We start from the raw sequence: 18603 nt of genomic DNA on the forward strand, positions 1-18603 counted from the left end.
ATATACCTGGTTGTTTTCTCTCTCCTGGCAGTTACAGACCTGGACACGTGGCTCGCATCCAGTCGTACACGTGCCATCATCTGGAGCCTCCTTATGCATGGTACTGCCCAGTGCATAGCTAACTTGGGAGTGCGATCTCTACTGGAACTGGCGAGTTAGGGTGTCCTCATACACCTTCCCTGTGGTCTCGCCGGCCGCCTTCATAATCTGCTTCTCCTTCATCTTCGGCGATGTGCTTTCTCCGGCGATCTCCAATTGCTTGGTCGCCTGAAACTACATCTGGCGACTTCATCTTTAACATGGTGATCGCCGATTCTGGTAAGCTGGAAATCGGAGCACACCAATATAACAACCGGCGACTACACGAGCCCCCCGACTTCCTTCCCTCTTGCCAACCAGGCGCCTTGCCAACACGCCCATACTGGAGCAGGGTGCCACGTCATCACTCCCGACCACCAGGGCGGTACACAAGCCCCCCAGTCTTAAGCGAAGACTTGTCTAGCGAAAAGACTGAAAGAGTTACGTCAACACCGGTCTACGTGGCACTGACGCAGAATTCCAAGTGGTTGTACCTTCTGCTGCTCTGACGCTCCACCAAACCCCTCGCTCATTGCTTGACGCGTGGCTTCATCAACGGCTCTCTTCAGTTGCCGTTTGCGCTTCCTAAACCCATTTCGAAAAACCCTTAAACCCATTTTCACTCAACACTGTTCCATCACCTTCCCTCGCATTCACGAACGCTCTAACTTCCTCCTGCGAAAAAACTCTATGCGCTCTCCAGCATTCTGAATCACCCTCAACCTTTATCGTCTTCTTGATCATCAAAAGGTACCTACTTTCCTTCTTCTGCTAGTTTTCCTGGCATTTTAACCGATTTACATCATCCTGTAACTGCCTGGTGCATACGCTGTGGGTTGTTTCTCCATTTCTCCTTCTGCGTAACTTAGGGCTTCGTCAATCGTCGCAACGAACCTATATTCGTTCATTTTTCACCTTCCTTCTACGATCGAGTCAGCCTCTGTAACCCCTGATCATTTTTCCTTTTCTTCTTCCTTTGCAGCTGCAACAATGACTCGTACAAAGATCACCCCGAATCCTCCCCCTTCGCAACGAAACCCCCCTTCACAAGCACACGGCCCACCAGAAGTTCGTGGCGCTTCATCCTCGCAGGCTGAGAGGCCTGCGTCTTCCCGTCCTAATCTGGCCCAGGCAACTCCACCCATCGCCGGAGGAGCCTCTGCTCCCTTGCCAGACTTCAAAACCTTGTATCCCTGGGCCAACTCGACCCTTCTAAGGGAAACATCTTCGGTGAATACTGCGGGAGCAGTTTTGCGGCTGACCAAGGGGGATGAGCCTCATCAATCGTTTCATAAGGAGCACGACGAAAAGATGATAGTGCTGCCTTGCCCCCCCGAGCTGCCTGTTTGTGCTGACGAGAAGGTGAGTGCCAACGGGCCCTTCTGTTTCGTCTACACAACCTTATTCAAGAAGGTGAAGCTCAAGTTCCCTTTCACCCGTTTCGAAAGGGAGCTCCTAACCGAGCTCAACAGCTGGGCGTTTGTGCGAGCGTTCGAAGTGGTGTGCGCCCATCTGGGGTTGCCCGCATCGGTGGACGTGTTTTTATTCCTCTTTGAAGCCAAGCACCCGAGAGACCGCCTATGGGTTAGCTTGAACGCGAACGCTGGGAGGTCCATCTTTGCTATCTTCCAGCAATCGTATAAAGATTGGAAAGGGAGGTTCGTCCAAGTGCGCGCCAACGACAAGGACGAATCCCTACTCGACGGCTTCCCCTTATACTGGGTGGATAAGGGGAAGAAAGAATCCAAAAGCTGCTTCAGGAGACCCAGAAGTCCTGATAGCATGGGAGCGTTGGACAGAGATCTCTGTCTCTTCTGGAAGAGGGTGGCGGATGCCAACATCACTTTCCTGACCACCACCTTGATCTGCTTCGAATTCTACGAAGACCAGCTAGAAATTCGAATAGGTTAGAACATTAAACTATTGCTTTGATACTGCTTCTGTTTAGCTGTTTCTGGGCGTCTTGCGCGTTATGCGCAAGACTTTGATTTTATCTTTCCTGCACATATCATCTGCTTTGCTGCGTACTACCTTATGCATTTGTTTTCTTTTTTTTCCTGAGATGACCCATGCAATTTCGTTCCATGCAGACGACATGTTGGGCAAAGGCATGCTCGCTGAACTTAAGGCGCTCGCCCGAAACCATGGATTGGCGACGGGCTCGCAAACAGTGCCCAACTCGGTGGTGGAGAAGTCTATCGTCCACGGGCGATCACCACCTAAGGAACCCGCCCAACGCAAAAAACTGGTTCTTAAAAGGCCTAAAAGGAAAGCCGCTCAAGTCATCCATGAGGAGGAAGAAGAGGATGACGAGGTCACCGAGGATGGCCTCGTTACAAAGAGGAAGAGGGTGGCACCTTCTTCACCACCTGCCCCACCCCCTCTTCCAACCTCAACACCACCATCGACGCCTGCTCCTCCTCCATCATCGCCACTCCCACAGGCTCCTGCCTCTCCAGTCCAAGCGGTCCCACTGGCCACTGCGCCACCTGCAGCTGAGGCCCAAGAGCCAAACTTCCTAGAGGACCCCGCAAGCGCTTCTACACCATATGTGTCAGCTGGAGGGGGGCCCCCTTCAAACGCTTCAGCTGCAGAAGATGCTCCAATCGGGGATGAGGTTGCTCATACCTCTCCGATTCTGATTACCGAATCCCCGATTCCGTCGCCACGCCAGGAAGCAACTACTGAAGAACCTGCTAAGGAAGGTGGCGACGAGAACCCACAGCAGGCCCACCTGGTGCCTCTCCAAGCAGCAAACCTCCCTTTGGAGGTCACAAGAATGTGGGAGCCTCTAACCGCTAAACTGAAGACCATAGCAGAGGATATCCCGTCGATCATAACCAGAGCTGTGGAGAGCTCAACCAGGAGGCTCCAAGACGACCTCTTCAATCTCAAAACCGAAAACAGCACCATGAGGGTCGAGGTGGAGAAGTTGTCTTTCAACCTGACGCTCGCAGAAATCGAACACTCCCGAGTGGAGGATGCAATGAACACCGAGCTCAGGCTGGCGCGCAAGGAGGCCACTGACCTTCGCCACAAGGTGCACCAACTTGCTCAAGAGAAGGTCGAACTGGAGAGCAAGATCGTGCCTCTTCGCGCCAGGGCGGTCGACCTGGAGGCTCTCATGAAAGCTGACGCCGCTAAGGTGCAAAAATTAGAGCAGAGGTCGATCGACCGAGAGAAATTACTTGGGCAAGTGGAAAAGGCGAGGGACGACGCCATAGCTGATCTTGCCGAGGCCAACAAAGGGAAGGGAGAGGTGGCTGCTGAATTGGCCCAAGCGCAAGCGAAATCCAAGAAGGTTACTGAAGACCTTCTCCAGGCTCAAGAGACCAACGAACAACTCAAAAAACAGGTTGAAGAGCTGGAGCAACAGAATAAAGAGCTGAAAGAGCAAACTGAAGACCTCAAGAAGCGGATTGAGGAACTTCAGAGGCAAATCGAAGAACTCAAGCTAAACTCTGCTCAGATTCTGGCCGCTGGATTCGAAGCTGCGCGGGTACAATTCGCTTGCCTATTCCCCGACCTGGATCTCAGCATGGTGTCGCTGAACAATGAAGTAGTAGATGGAAAAGTCGTTCCTGCTGAAGACTAATCAACTCTTCCTCATCTACTGCCTTCGTGTTTTCCCTCCTATTATTCTGTAATAAACTCGTGTATATGTGCCTTTAACAGATACTTATCTTAACGACAAAGTTTGGGTATTCCCTCTCCTAACTTCTTTAAGCGCTTTAACCTTCTTTGCATATTCAACTTTATCGGATTTAACTTAATGATTTTGCAAACACGACTTTTGACTTAACTGCTCCGAACCACTTCAAACTTAAGCAAAAATCACTTTAACCAACTTGTACTCTTAAGGCAACTAACCTTATCGTAAGAATATCCCTCAAGCAACGAACTGTAACTCAGTTACTGGCTCAAAACACCGTCCCACTCGACCTGCCTTATCAAACAGGTCTTTCAACCTACTCGCCGCTGTTTGAACCCTTCCTGATCGCCAAAAACTCTTGGCGATACCAGCTTTCTTCTAGCCTCATGCTTTGGCCATTGTTTCTTCATCTGGGGGTAGAAACGCCTTTTGGGATCCTTCTTTACCTCCCTGAACTTCAGAACAAAGACCGGTTGACTAGGCGTTCTCTTCGAACCTACCTTAGCCACCTTCCAAACTTCTTCCACCCTCTGCACCGTACCTGAACTCGTTCGAGACGAGAAGGATTTTATCTTGCCTAAACTCGCTCATCAGCGAGAAGGTTTTTAACTTGCCTGAACTCGCTCAATGGCGAGAAGGTCTTTAAACTCGCCTGAACTCGCTCAACGGCGAGAAGGTCTTTAAACTCGCCTGAACTCGCTCAACGGCGAGAAGGTCTTTAAACTCGCCTCTACATTGCCCCAGGGGTTACATCTTCTCGCCCCCAGAAACACGGAGGACTTTTCACTGGTGCCTCTACATTGCCCCAGGGGTTACATCTTCTCGCCCCCAGAAACACGGAGGACTTTTACCCTTTCTCACCTGCACTCGCTCGACGGCGAGGAGGTCTTTATCTTGCCCCAGAACGCGCGAGGGCGTTGAGGTCTTTCATCTGGTGCCTCCGATCGCCGAAAAACGATGAGGACTTTAAAACTTTAACCGGTGCCTCCAATCGCCGAAAAACGATGAGGACTTAAAAACTTTAACTGGTGCCTCCAATCGCCGAAAAACGATGAGGACTTAAAACTTTTTAGAAAGCATGCGATATATCTTTTCTTGCCTTAAATGACGTACAAGCGACAAGGTCTTTCTTCAAAACTTTTGAGAAAAAGCAAACATGCAATCTGAAAACACCTTATACTTCGAAAACTCTTCTTTTATTAGGTGGCCTCATTAAAAACCCTCCTTAGGGAAAAAAGAGTGCCCCCTTCAAACTGTTTCATCAGAGACATTGTAAAGTGACTTTGTGTTTGTCTTTACTTACAAAGTTCTTAACTATAGTACAACTTCAGGTGCGTGGCGTTCCAGGTGCGAGGAATCGCCCCTCCTTCCAGCGTCTCTAAGCGGTAGGCGCCGTTCCCGAGCGCCTCGGTTATCCTGAACGGTCCAGTCCACTTGGGCGACAGTTTATTCTCCATCTCGTACTGGTGGGCCTTCCTCATCACCAGATCGCCCTCTCTAAACTGCCTCGGCATCACCTTCGAGTTGTATCTTCGTTCGATCCTTCTCTTCATCGCCTCAGCTTTTAGTCTCGCCTCTTCCCTGACCTCGTCGAGTAGATCCAGGTTCAGCCTTCTCTCTTCATTCGAGTCTTCCTCTACGAAGTTCTGGAATCTCGGCGAGCTCTCCTGGATCTCCACCGGAATCATGGCATCACACCCATAGACCAAGCTGAACGGGGTCTCATGGGTTCCTGACTGCTCGGTGGTGTGGTACGCCCAGACTATACGGGGCACCTCCTCAGCCCAACTTCCCTTGGCTTTCTCAAGCCTTCTCTTCAAACCTCTCAACAACACCCGATTAGCTGACTCCACCTGGCCATTTGTCTGAGGGTGCTCGACGGATGCAAATACTTGTTGAATTCCCACCCCTTCGCAAAGCTTCTTCAACAGGTGGCTTGCGAACTGCGTCCCATTATCCGACACCAGGCGTTTAGGCACTCCAAACCGGCACACGATGTTCTTCCATACGAAACCTTCGATCTTGTGTGCGGTGATCTGGGCCACTGGTTCTGCTTCAATCCACTTGGTGAAATACTCAATCGCCACCACCAAGTACTTCATCTGCCTGATCGCCAGCGGGAAAGGTCTCAGGATGTCGATTCCCCAAGTATGAAACGACCAAGGGCTATAGATCGACTTCAACTCCTCGGGAGGTGCCTTGTGCCAATCGGCGTGCTGTTGGCATTGTTTGCAACACTGGGCATATTTCTTGCAATCTTCTCTCATAGATGGCCAGTAGTAGCCTGCACGGAGAGTTCTCGCGGCCAGAGCTCGACCCCCAACGTGGCTTCCGCATATACCCTCGTGGAGCTCTGCCATGATCCTTGTGCACTTCTCGCCGTGTACGCATTCCAGGAGTGGGTGAGTGAACCCAAACCTGTACAGATCGCCATCAATCAATGTGTACTTGCTGGAATTTTTCTTTACCTTCCTGGCTTCTGTCGGATCCAGTGGGAGGAGGCCATCTGCCAGGCACCGCTTGTACTGTGTTATCCAAGTGTCTGGCTCGTGGGCGGCGCAGACCTGCATCATATTCACCTTCTCTCCTTGACACGCTCTAATTCTCGGCGATCTCAGAGTTTCTTGCGTCAAGGACTTATGGCTTCTCGCTGCTTTCTCCGTCGACTTGCTTATCTGAAGGACCAGGTGATCTGCTACAAATGCCCTTGGCGTCTTCAGAGTTTCTTGAATCACCGTCCTCTGCCTACCCCCCTTGCCCGAGCTGGCGAGCTTAGCAAGCAAGTCAGCTCGGGCATTCTGCTCTCTGGGCACATGTACTACTTCAAAGAGGCAAAGGAACTCTTCAATTCCTGCACGTACGCCAATTAAGCCGCCATTTGTGGATCTTTAGCCTGGAACTCGCCTGTTACTTGCCCCGTGACTAGCAGCGAGTCACTCTTAGCCATCAGCACCCTAGCTCCCATCTCCTTGGCCAGCAGAATCCCGGCGATCAGCGCCTCATACTCTGCTTGATTGTTGCTGGCTTTGAAGGCGAACCTCAGAGATTGTTCGATCAGCACGCCGTTGGGTCCTTCTAATATGACTCCAGCACCGCTGCCCTGCTGGTTCGACGATCCATCCACCGAAAGTACCCAACGGAAATCGTCTCCTTCAACCCGCGTCGCCTCTGATGAGAGCTCAACCACGAAATCTGCAAAGATTTTCCCCTTGATCGGGCCTCGGGGCTCGTATTTGATATCAAACTTTGACAACTCTACCGCCCACTTCACCATCCTTCCCGCAACGTCGGGTTTCTTCAAGACCTTCTGGATGGGCAGGTCAGTCATCACCAGTATTGTGAAACTATGGAAGTAGTGGCGCAACCTCCTCACCGAAAACACCACAGCCAACACAGCTTTCTCCAGGGCCTGATATCTCGTTTCGGGGCCCTGCAACACCTTGCTCACAAAATAGATAGGCTTCTGAGCCTGATCTTGATCCTGGGTGAGCACCGCACTCACTGCCCTCTCAGTCACAGCAAAATACAACCTGAGAGGGATTCCCACCAGCGGTTTGCACAGAACCGTCGGGCTCGCCAGATACTCCTTCAGTTTGACGAAAGCTTCTTCGCACTCTTTCGTCCAAGCAAACTTATTATTGCGCCGCAGACATTGAAAATAGGGATGCCCCTTTTCTCCGCTAGCTGACATGAAGCGAGATAGGGCTGCCATCCGACCTGTTAACTACTGGACTTCTTTCACCGTAGCTGGGCTCCTCATCGCCAAGATGGCGGCGCACTTGTCCGGGTTGGCTTCTATTCCTCTTTCAGTCAAGAGGAAACCCAAAAACTTTCCAGCCTCCACGCCGAAAATGCATTTCTCCGGATTGAGCTTTAACTTGAACTTGGCGATCGTCGTGAATAATTCCTCCAAGTCTGCAACGTGCTTGCTTTTTTCCTACAAGGTCACGACCATGTCATCGACGTAAGCTTGCACGTTCCTTCCCAGCATTGGTGCAAGTACTCGATCCATCAGCCTCTGGTACGTGGCCCCCGCGTTCTTCAGCCCAAACGGCATCACCTTATAGCAGTAGCACGATCTCTCCGTCATGAAGGCTGTCTTCTCTTCATCCATGGGATGCATCTTGATCTGATTATACCCTGAGAAGGCATCCAGGAAACTCAGCAACTTACACCCTGCAGCACTATCGACCAGGGCATCAATGCTTGGTAAAGGATACGAATCCTTTGGGCAAGCTTTGTTCAGGTCGGTGAAATCGACGCACATGCGCCATTTCCTGTTACTCTTCTTCACCAGCACGACATTTGCCAACCATTCAGGGTACTGGACTTCCCTGATGTGGCCTGCAGCGAGGAGTTTCTTTGTTTCGTCCCTGATCGCCTGCCTCCTCTCCTCGTTGAACTTTCTTCTCCTTTGTCGCACCGGTCTCACCAAATTGTCCATTGCCAGATGATGGCAGAAGAAGTCGGGATCAATCCCGGGCATGTCCGAAGCGGACCATGCAAACGCGTCCAGATGCCGCTCAATCACCTTGGCGATCTGGTCCTGGAGCTCGACCTCCAGAGATCTTCCCAGCTTGAAGATTTTGCCTCCGATCTCCTTTTCGAGCCACTGCTCGACAGGTTTAGGCCTGGATTCTCTGGCGATCACCGCCCTGGCGATTCCCTGCTCCCTTGCTTTCTCAGGGCGATTCCGCGCCTCTTCCTCCTCCAGACCAGCATTCCTCTCCCCTAGCTCAGCGTCTACCATCTCCACATCTCTTCCGGCGGCCTCCTCTGTCACCGTCGATCTGGGCTTCACACCGGGAGGTGGGGTGGTTGTTACATAACTCACTGATCTTTTGTTTTTCATGCTATTCTCATAGCACCTTTTCGCTTCTTTCTGATCAGACTTGATTATGATCACCACCCCTTCCATGGACGACAACTTTACCTTCATGTGCCGAGTCGACGGAATGGCGCCTATCCTGTTAAGCGTGGGCCTTCCCAACAGGATGTTATATGCTGAAGGGGCGTTTACGATGAGGTACTTGATTTTCTCCGTCCTCGACCCAGCCTCATCTGTAAACGTGGTTCTCAGCTCAATGTACCCCCTGACCTCCACCTGGTCACCAGCGAACCCATATAGGCACCCTCCATAGGGCCTTAGCTGGTCAAGGGGCAACTCCAGCTGTGTGAAAGTCGACCAGAACATCACGTCTGCCGAGCTTCCTTGGTCCACCAGAACTCTGTGGACCTTCCTTCCCGCTGTAACCAACGAAATAACTATGGGATCGTTGTCATGAGGCACAACGTCCCGAAGATCTTGCTTGGTGAACGTAATGTCCACTTCCGGCGAGTGATCTTCAAACATGTCCACTGTCATCACCGATCGCGCGTACTTCTTCCTCTGCGATGCGGTGCATCCACCACCTGAGAAGCCCCCTGCGATGGTGTGGATCTCCCCGTGGATAGGCATCTCGTGTTGCTGGGCTTCTCCACCTGCTGGCTGGGAACTCGACGCTCCCCCCGTCCTCTTGTCCAGCAGATAGTCATTTAGGAACCCGCTCTTAACCAGATCGTCGAGCTGATATCCTAAGGACAGACACGATTCCAAAGTGTGGCCAAAACATTGGTGGAACTCACACCAGGCATCCGGCTTTGACCCCAGCACCTTGTCGCCCACCTTCTCAGGTGCTTTCAACCTAGCAGATATGTTAGGAATGGCGATCAGGTCCGCTAGTCCCATGACAAATTTGTGCTTAGGCGGGCGATTGTATTCCCGGCGTGCTGGTTGCTGGCGCCCCTGGCTCCTTCCCTTGTTCCTCCTGTCATAAGGATGGCGAGTCCTCTGGTCCTTCCTGGCCGCCGCCGCTGTTTCCAGCACCCTCTGCGGCTGGATCCTGGTCTGGGCGCGTGGCCTGGCGGGAGCCACGCTGCCTCTCTTCTCGGCGACTTCACTCTCGTCGGCGATGTGAGCCACCGCAAGTCGCCTGACTTCAGCAAACGTCGCGGGGTGAGCCCTGATCAAGGCCTCGCAGAATGGTCCTGGCTGCACGTCCTTCTTGAAGGCATAGACCAGCATTTCTTCATCCTTGGCCGGCGATCTGACCATCTGCGCTCCAAAGCGATTCAGGTAATCTCTGAGGGACTCCCCATGGTACTGCCTTACATCAAACAGATCATAAGACACCCTGGGTGGTGCCTTATTCACAATGTACTGCTCGACAAAAATCTTCGAGAACTGTTGAAAATTGGTTATGTGGCCGTTAGGCAGGCTCACAAACCACTCCATCGCCGTTCCCTGGAGCGTACTCACGAACATCTTGCAGTAGACGGCGTCTGACCCTCCCGACAGCATCATCTGCGTATGGAACGTGGTCAGATGAGCCTCTGGATCCTCCACGCCGGTAAAGACAGCCTTAACCGGAACCACGCTCGTGGGAATAGGCGTGTCAGTAATAGCCTGAACAAAAGGCATTGGGAAAACACGAGGTGGCGTCGACGGTGCCACCTCTTCAGCAGAAGAACGTCCTTGCTGCTCCCGAAGAGCTTGACGCAGCTCCTCAGTCACCTTGCTAAGCTCCTCGTTCCTGGAGCGAGAGGCGACCAGGTCCTCATGTATTCTCGCCTGCTCTACACGTGAGGCTTCCACAGTTGCCTGCAACGAGCGCATCATCTCTGCCATCTGCGCCATGGTCATGGCGGCGGCGCCTTCGTCAGCAACGGGCGCAACTGGACTTGAACGATTGCTTCTCATCTTTCTCATGAACTCAGCGAATCTCAGAATGCAGCGAACGACACTTCAACCACGATCGAATCAGCGATCAATCGGAGAAAATAGTGCGAAACTGCGCAAGAAAACTCAAGAACACCGTAAGCCTTCAAAGAAAACCACAACCTCACCAGAAACCACCGCAACCAAACGAGCGAAAGAACTCGAACTTCCACCGAACAAATTACGCGTAAACAGCAGGAAACCTCACTCCACCGATCGAAAAACCAAACGAACGGTACAAAACGCGAATTCACCGAACGAAACTCAAGCAAACAGCGAACGATGGTTGCACCAGCACACAACCACGCGGAAAACTTCGAAAACTTTCGAGAACTCACGCTGTGGATGGGAGCAAGTTTTACACGGCCCCACGGTGGGCGCCTGATGATCCTGCCGGTTGACCGGAACGCTGGAAATTGCCTCGTCAAAGGATCGACATGCGCACCGCTTCTCACCTCCATTCCTCTTCGGGATCTACCTCAAGAACCTGCAAAGAAACAGAGCGGCGCCGCTGCGGCCGATCGCACTCCAACGCTCAAGTCAGTGATGGTATCACCAAATACTAAGAGAACAAGAACCGTGCAAATCCTCTCTCACAGTCAGCTCTAGAACTCGCAAGCGTAAAGAGTATGAACTGAACGTGCGTACCTCAGAAAGTTCGTTAAGAACTCTTATATACCTGGTTGTTTTCTCTCTCCTGGCAGTTACAGACCTGGACACGTGGCTCGCATCCAGTCGTACACGTGCCATCATCTGGAGCCTCCTTGACTTGGCGCTGCTTCTACTCTCATTTTGGCTAAGTTACTTATGCATGGTACTGCCCAGTGCATAGCTAACTTGGGAGTGCGATCTCTACTGGAACTGGCGAGTTAGGGTGTCCTCATACAGCTTCCCTGTGGTCTCGCTGGCCGCCTTCATAATCTGCTTCTCCTTCATCTTCGGCGATGTGCTTTCTCCGGCGATCTCCAATTGCTTGGTCGCCTGAAACTACATCTGGCGACTTCATCTTTAACATGGTGATCGCCGATTCTGGTAAGCTGGAAATCGGAACACACCAATATAACAACCGGCGACTACACGAGCCCCCCGACTTCCTTCCCTCTTGCCAACCAGGCGCCTTGCCAACACGCCCATACTGTAGCAGGGTGCCACGTCATCACTCCCGACCACCAGGGCGGTACAGAACAGTAGAGTGAAAAGGGGTTTAAGGGTTTTTCGAAGCGGGTTTGGGAAGCGCAAACGGTTACTGAGGAGAGCCGTTGATGAAGCCACGTGTCGAGCGATGGGTGAAGGGTTTGGTGGAGCGTCAGAGAAGCAGAAAGTACAAATCGCTTGAAATTCCGCGCCAGTGCCACGTAGATCGGTGTGGTCGTGACTCTTTTAGTCTTTTCGCTGGACAAGTCTTCGCTTAAGACTGGGGGGCTTGTGTACCGCCCTGGTAGTCGGAAGTGATGACGTGGCACCAAGCTACAGTGTAGGTATGTTGACAAGGCGCCAGATCCGCAGAAGGGAAGGAAGTCGGGGAGCTCGTGTAGTCGCCGGTTGATAAGTTGGCGTGCTCCGACCTCCAGCATACCAGAATCGGCGATCACCCAGTGAAAGATGAAGTCGCCAGATGTAAACTCAGGCGACCACTTGATTGGAGATCGCCAGAACAAGCACATCGCCGAAGATGAAGGTGATGCAGATTATGAAGGCGGCCGGCGAGACCACAGGGAAGGTGTACGAGAGCGCCCTAACTCGCCAATTCCAGTAGAGATCGCACTCCCAAGTTAGCTATGCACTGGGCAGTACCATGCATAAGTAACTTAGATTTGGAACGAAGACGAAGGAGTCCTAGATACGCAGCTTGAAGCCACGCACGAAGAACAATCTGGTGAACCGGCAGGAACATTCGGCGCCCACCATGGGGCCGAACTAAAACAGCAGTCCCACCGCAAGTAGTTTGAGTTTCAGTAGCGACAGCGAGGTTTGTGGAGATTTTTCAAGATTCTTGCAAGATTCGTCGATAATCTTCAAGTTTCGTTCAGTTCCACCGAAGAAAGTTCCAAGATTTGCAGAAACAGTTCAAGATTCTCCAAGAAACTATGAAGAATGAGGACTAAGAGGCAGAGTTCAACGACGCGCGAAGAGAGTGATGGCATGACCTTGCAGCAGGTCATGAAGGGGATGTAAGGCCTTCAAGAGGCGATGGCGGCGTCGAAAGTGGAGCAAGAACGCATTCAGCTGGATCTTGCAGTGTCGCAGGCAAGAAATGAAGAGTTGTGACGCGCGAACGAAAAGTTGCGCCGCGGGTTGCGCAACCACCCTGGGAATCACGAAACAGAGGATCGCGAGTGTTTTACACCACCTAGGGAGTTTCCTATGCCATTCTCACAGTCTATCATGGAGGCTGTGATTCCACCCACGTTTGTGGGTCCAAAGGTCACGTTCACAGGAATGGAAGATCCAGAGGCGCACCTCACTGCGTTCCACACGCAGATGATGCTTGTCGGCGGTTCTGACGCCGTGAGGTGCAAACTCTTCATGAGCACGTTGACAGGGATGGCAATGGACTGGTTCATTAGCCTTCCAGATGGTCACGTGACCTCCTTTGCGCAGCTTTCACAGCTGTTCAGGGAGCAGTATATCGCGAATCGGGCTCCCCCGCCAGTGTCGTATGACCTCTTCGACGTGAAGCAGTATCAGGGGGAGATGTTGAAAGAGTACATCAACCGTTTTGGCGCGCAAGTGGTGAAGGTTGGCACCATGGAAGAGCCAATGATCGTGTATGCGTTCAGGAAGGGGATCTGCCCTGGGCCATTCTGCGAGTCGATCATCAGGAATCGCCCCAGAACTTTCGCTGAAATCAGGTGTCGCGCGGTGGAGCACATCGCAACAGAAGGTTAGGTGTGCGAGAAACGTGCAAGTGTCGCACCCACACACCCTAGAGCAAAGTCACGTGCACAGCCCTCCAGGGTGAATGAAGCCACGACAGGGAGGAGGAGCCAAGAGAGGAAGCGCCCTTACAAAGAGAGGAAACGCCCCTACGAGGCGAGGAAATCGCAAGCCAGGGGGCGCTCAGGGGAGAACCAACCGATTAGGCACGACTTTATGGTGGAGATGAAGGACCTCATTGCCGTGCGCAACATTGCAGATAGGTTGAGAGTCCATGCGAAGACAAACAAGGTGTTGGGACCACACAAGGACGCATGGTGTGAGTTCCATCAGGCGTTCGGGCACTCCATCACCAACTGCCTAGCTATGGGCTATCAGTTGGACGAGCTAGTGAAGAGCGGGTTCTTGAAAGATTATCTAGTGGGGTCATCCGGAGCTGCGGCCTTGGCGGCGCCAGTAGAAGACCAAGCCCATGAGATGCCTATCCATGGGGAGGTTCACACCATTTCTGGTGGTTTTTCAGGCGGAGGATGCACTGCCTTTCAACGCAAGAGGTACGTGCGGTCAATGAATTCGATGGCTGAGCAGGGGGCGGACGACTCGCTGGACATTGATCTTGCGTTCACGAGGGCTGATCTTCACGATGTTGTCCCCCACGATAATGACTCTGTGGTGATTTTAGTCGTAACTGCAGGGAGGAAGGTGCACCGCGTGCTCGTGGACCAGGGCAGCTCAGCGGACATAATGTTCTAGTCCACGTTCAATAAGTTGCAGGTGTCCCCTGATCTGCTGAGGCCATATACAGGGTGCTTGTATGGCTTCGTAGGGTACCAAGTGAGGTGCGCGGCTATCTAGAGCTGAGGACGACTTTCACGGATGGCACGGCGTCGCCCACCGAGAACATAAGGTATCTAGTTGTGAACGCCAATTCGATGTACAACATTTTGCTGGGGAGGCCAGCTTTGAACAGATTGAGGGGGGTGTCGTCGACACGACACATGAAGCTGAAGCTACCCGATCTCAGTGGCAGAGTGATCGTGATCAAGTTCGATCAGCAGGAAGCGAAAAAGTGCTATGAAAATAGCCTGAAAACGAAGAGAGGCGTGTTTATGGTGGTGGAGCGCCCACCCAGAGCGGAAATGCCCATGGAGGTAGAGCCCGTGGAGGAAACGCCCACGGAGGCAGTGCCCACGGAGGAGGCGCGGGGGAATGGGTCATATAAGCTTGAGACTCTAGAGGGAGGCCCCATCCCGCGCACTTGGAACGCGGTAAACTTGAAGTTTTATTTCAGTTAAAAACTCTATGTGGTGTACAGTTTAAGGGGACACTCTTTTTCCCTTTCGGGGGTTTTTTAACGAGGTCACCCAAGTAAAAATCAGTTTGAGCATACATTGTCTTAAGTCTTTATTACGATGTAAAGAAACGCTGAGAAGGAATGACGCGGTTCAGTGAGAAACAAACCCGTCGCCTTGGTGTTTAGACACCTCAGCAGGAGTGGTGCAGATGTCTCCTCTGGGCGTGGGCACCAAGCGCATAAACCGCCTCGAACGTTTAGACAACCCGAAGGGGAGTGGCGGGGAGCACACTCTTCAGGCGTGGGCGTCGAGTGCGAAAGGTAAGTATAACCCAGTTAAAATCTGGGCGTCTTGTCCCTGGGCAGGAGTTAACGGATTCCTTCGGAACGCCTTCTCCCCAGGTGAGAGCGACAAGCCCTTGGTCGCCCTGATGTTTAGACACCTCGCAAGGAAGTGGCGAGGGGCGCTTCCTTCGAGCGTGGGCATCAGGCAGAAAGGAAGTTCGGAGCAGTGGAGAACCAGGTGCCTTGTGCAGATACACGCCAGATAGGAGAAGCGCTATCCTTCGGGAAGCCTTCTCCTTGGGCGTAAATGCCAAGTCTCTGGTCATCTTCGTGTTTAGACACACCGGGGACGAAACGACACTGCTTCCTAGCAGGCCTCTCCTCGGGCGTGGGCACCAAGTGCAAGAGATAAGGGCTAGTTGCCTTGGTGTTTAGACACACCGGGAACGATACGGCACTGCTTCCAGCAGGCCTTTCCTCGAGCGTGGGCACCAAGTGCAACTTTGTCCCAGTGTCTAGACACACTTGTTAGAGTTAAACAGTGTCTAAGTTCAAGAGGGGAGGGGTGAATTGAGCTTATCAAATTTTCGCAAAAGAAGCTGATTTACAGTGTAACAGAGGTGAAAAGAACAAATTTATTTTAAACGAAACATATTGTTTTTACAAATGACTTTAGCACAAACAGAACTTGATCAACAAGGTTTAGATCATCCAGCAGAAATAACAGAAACAAATTGATTAACTTTCCCAAATTATAAAGTTGCAGTTTGTAGCACATGATTAATCAATTTTACTTAACACAAAGCATCTAAAGTAATGGACAAATGTCATAGTTTAGTCAAGGAAAACAATTCACCCTTTTGCCATATTACAGATTCACACAGCAACTTGATTTATGTTTAGAAGATTGATTAACAAGCTAGAATGGCAGATTTAGTCAGGTCCAGAGTTAACAGATTTTAGATTCAAAAGAACAGATTCCTTTATTGACAGATTATGTGAAAACTCAGAATTAAGAGCAGGGATGAGAAGAGAAACACAAGAGAATTTTTATACTGGTTCACTCATCAAGAGCTACGTCCAGTTCACCTTACTCCAAGGTGGAATCCACTAAAACAGATACAATCAATTACAGCATACACAACAATTCTTGAACCCTTCAAGAACTTCAACAACCAAGGCTGAAAAACACTATTTCAGCATGCCTTACACTCCAAGAAACATTATCAAGGAGTGACTAACACTTATACCTATTACAAGAACCAATAAGGGAAAGATTACACCTGAAACTGTGTTGCAAGAACATAAACCAGTTGTTCTATTTGCTCCAAGACAGTACCAACACCTTCAACCAGCACAAGGTTCTTCAAGAACAAGCTCACATGTATTTCTCTTTTGAAAAACCTTTGCAAAACCTTTTCAATTCTTTTTTTCACACACGAAATGTTGTATCTCTGTCAAAACTGTGATTGTTCAGCATCCCTTCACGTGATAAGGGCATTTTATTTTATAGAGAACAATTTCTAACCACTTTTTAAAAACAGTTTCAGAGCAGTTAAAGAAATAACAGATTGATTCTAAAAACAACAGGTTAAATGTTAACAAAACTGCCAGCTCAGCTTAACTGTAATAACAAACTGAACTCCTTCAATTTGGTCATCCAAGTGTTGAAACCTGGCTTGAGTCATCTCATAGTATTCTGTTCCGTCCGGTGGACTGGGACGTCTTCGTGCGCGACCTCAACCGTCAGCTAGGGACTCCTTCCCACTGGTTACCTGTGGATTCCTACAAAAAGAGGACAAAAGGGCGCCCTAGCGGCCGTTTGCACTCCGACGCTCAAGTCAGCCAGCAAGAAACACCAAAACTGTGCACCTCCGTATCTGAGCACCGCGTATGGCACTCCGAAGGTGGTAAAAAGAACTGTGTATTGTGTGTATATTCTCGTTCTGGAAAACAATCTTTCCCTAGTCCCTTGTGCGTAACCTCAAGGCTCGAGCAAGCAACTAGAGTGTCTCTGGAAAATTTGCCAAAAGTTCGAACCCCGTTCCCAACATTCTCCGCGCTATTTAAACTACCCAAGCATTTAAAGCGCCTTTAATCACAAATGTAACGCACTCAATCAGCGTGTCTAATTAAAAAACGTAGCGCATTTAAGACGTTGAAACGCTTGGGAGCCATTATAGTACCTGAATGCTCGAAACGGAAACTATATTGAGTGACTTTAATTACCCGGTACCTGACTAAAGGGTGTTTCTATTCTGACCTGGTTGTCGTACACGTGGAGGACCTCATGACACCATGACCCATCTGGGGGCGTTTCTGCCCATCTGGGGACGTTTCTACGTGTGAGTCCTCCTGCCTGGGAGTGCTACTGCGCAAGGGGTGACTTTTTGGGTGCCAACTCATGCCCCCAATCATCTAGTCACTTACTTTGAGAGCGTATCTGCCTTCCTCTCGTACCCTGCACCCGGCTACCCTGGGCGTGACCTTCCTCTTGAGTCGTATCTGTCCCAAAGGCGTCTCTGGGGCGGCAGGGGTACTTCACGAGTCAGGCTGCCCTACACTGGTGCTATCACTATGGCCTTGAAGCCACCTTTTCCTTCTCTTTATCACTGCCCCGGATTATCGGGACCTGAGGCCTTCCCACGGCGTCGCTCCCTCCATGGTCTTTCCTACCCATGGGTATCGGGGAACCACACTGTGATTGCCTTGCTTTAGTAATGTTTGATCCGACGACGCTGGCACTTAGCGTCTCTTCACCTAGGCAACGCCTTGTGTTGACTTTGACCCCTGGTGTTTGACTTTGACCTTGACTTAGTCAACGCCCGGGTACGGGACGGTACACAAGCCCCCCAGTCTTAAGCCGAAGACTTGTCTTCAGCGTAAAGACTAAGGCCTCGCCCACGCCGTTCACGTGCCACCCTGATGATGTGTCGCTCCCTGCTTACTCAACAATTCTCGAATCATTGACGTGATACTCTCTGAACCATAGGAGCGCTCTTAATGACTGATTGGACATCCTCTGAAACGGGGAGAATAACACCTTTTGGGGCTACCCTTGATCGCGCGCCACGTAGCCCATCGCACGGCCAGCCTCTAGAGACCCTTGCGTTTCCCTTGGGCGATTGATCCTTTGACACGTGGCACGATCTCACGGCTCTTAGTTAGCGCCCCATGGGTTGCAAATGTAACGTTCAAGTTACCCCCAAACCCCGCGCTCACCCCACTGTTACATTCATTCCCTCTGCGTCTCTGCACTGTTCATCGCCTTCAAACCCCTTTTCTCTGCAATTGCTGTTCTCTCCCTCCTGTGCTCTTCTTCCGCCTTCACTTTGACAGCAAAGGTATGATTTTCGAATATTCATGACTCTTCCCTTTCATCGCATTGTATGATTTATTGAACTGCCTGGGACTATTGACATTAATGCATTACTGCGTTCTTCCGCTTCTCCTTCCTTCTCTGCTCCCTTCTTCTTCTTTCTGCGTTTTCTCGCGTGGGTGGTGTTTCCTGGGGTTCACTCCCCTTCCTGTCATGGCTACACTTGTTAAAACCTTTTTCCTCTCTTCTTTCTCCAGCTATTTATTCACACCATGACGCGCACGAACGCGGAGTCTGATTCCTCCCCCAAGACCCCCAAGTCCAACTACAAAGCCTACTAC

General features: G+C 51.2%; 1 protein-coding gene across 1 annotated transcript; it reads left to right on the plus strand.

Moving 5' to 3' along the window:
- The first annotated feature begins 13580 nt into the window (after positions 1-13580).
- Positions 13581-14117, plus strand: LOC137815669 (uncharacterized). The gene has a single exon (XM_068618783.1). The coding sequence runs from the start codon at positions 13581-13583 to the stop codon at positions 14115-14117; it is 537 nt and encodes a 178-aa protein (XP_068474884.1).
- Positions 14118-18603: the final 4486 nt, after the last annotated feature.

The sequence above is a fragment of the Phaseolus vulgaris genome, chromosome 10 (assembly GCF_000499845.2).
Source record: "Phaseolus vulgaris cultivar G19833 chromosome 10, P. vulgaris v2.0, whole genome shotgun sequence".
Classification (NCBI taxonomy): Eukaryota; Viridiplantae; Streptophyta; class Magnoliopsida; order Fabales; family Fabaceae; genus Phaseolus; species Phaseolus vulgaris.

Bases quoted from the DNA above. Each gene is read 5' to 3' on its own strand.
- LOC137815669 (XM_068618783.1), top strand. From the start codon at position 13,581: ATGGTGGAGATGAAGGACCTCATTGCCGTGCGCAACATTGCAGATAGG.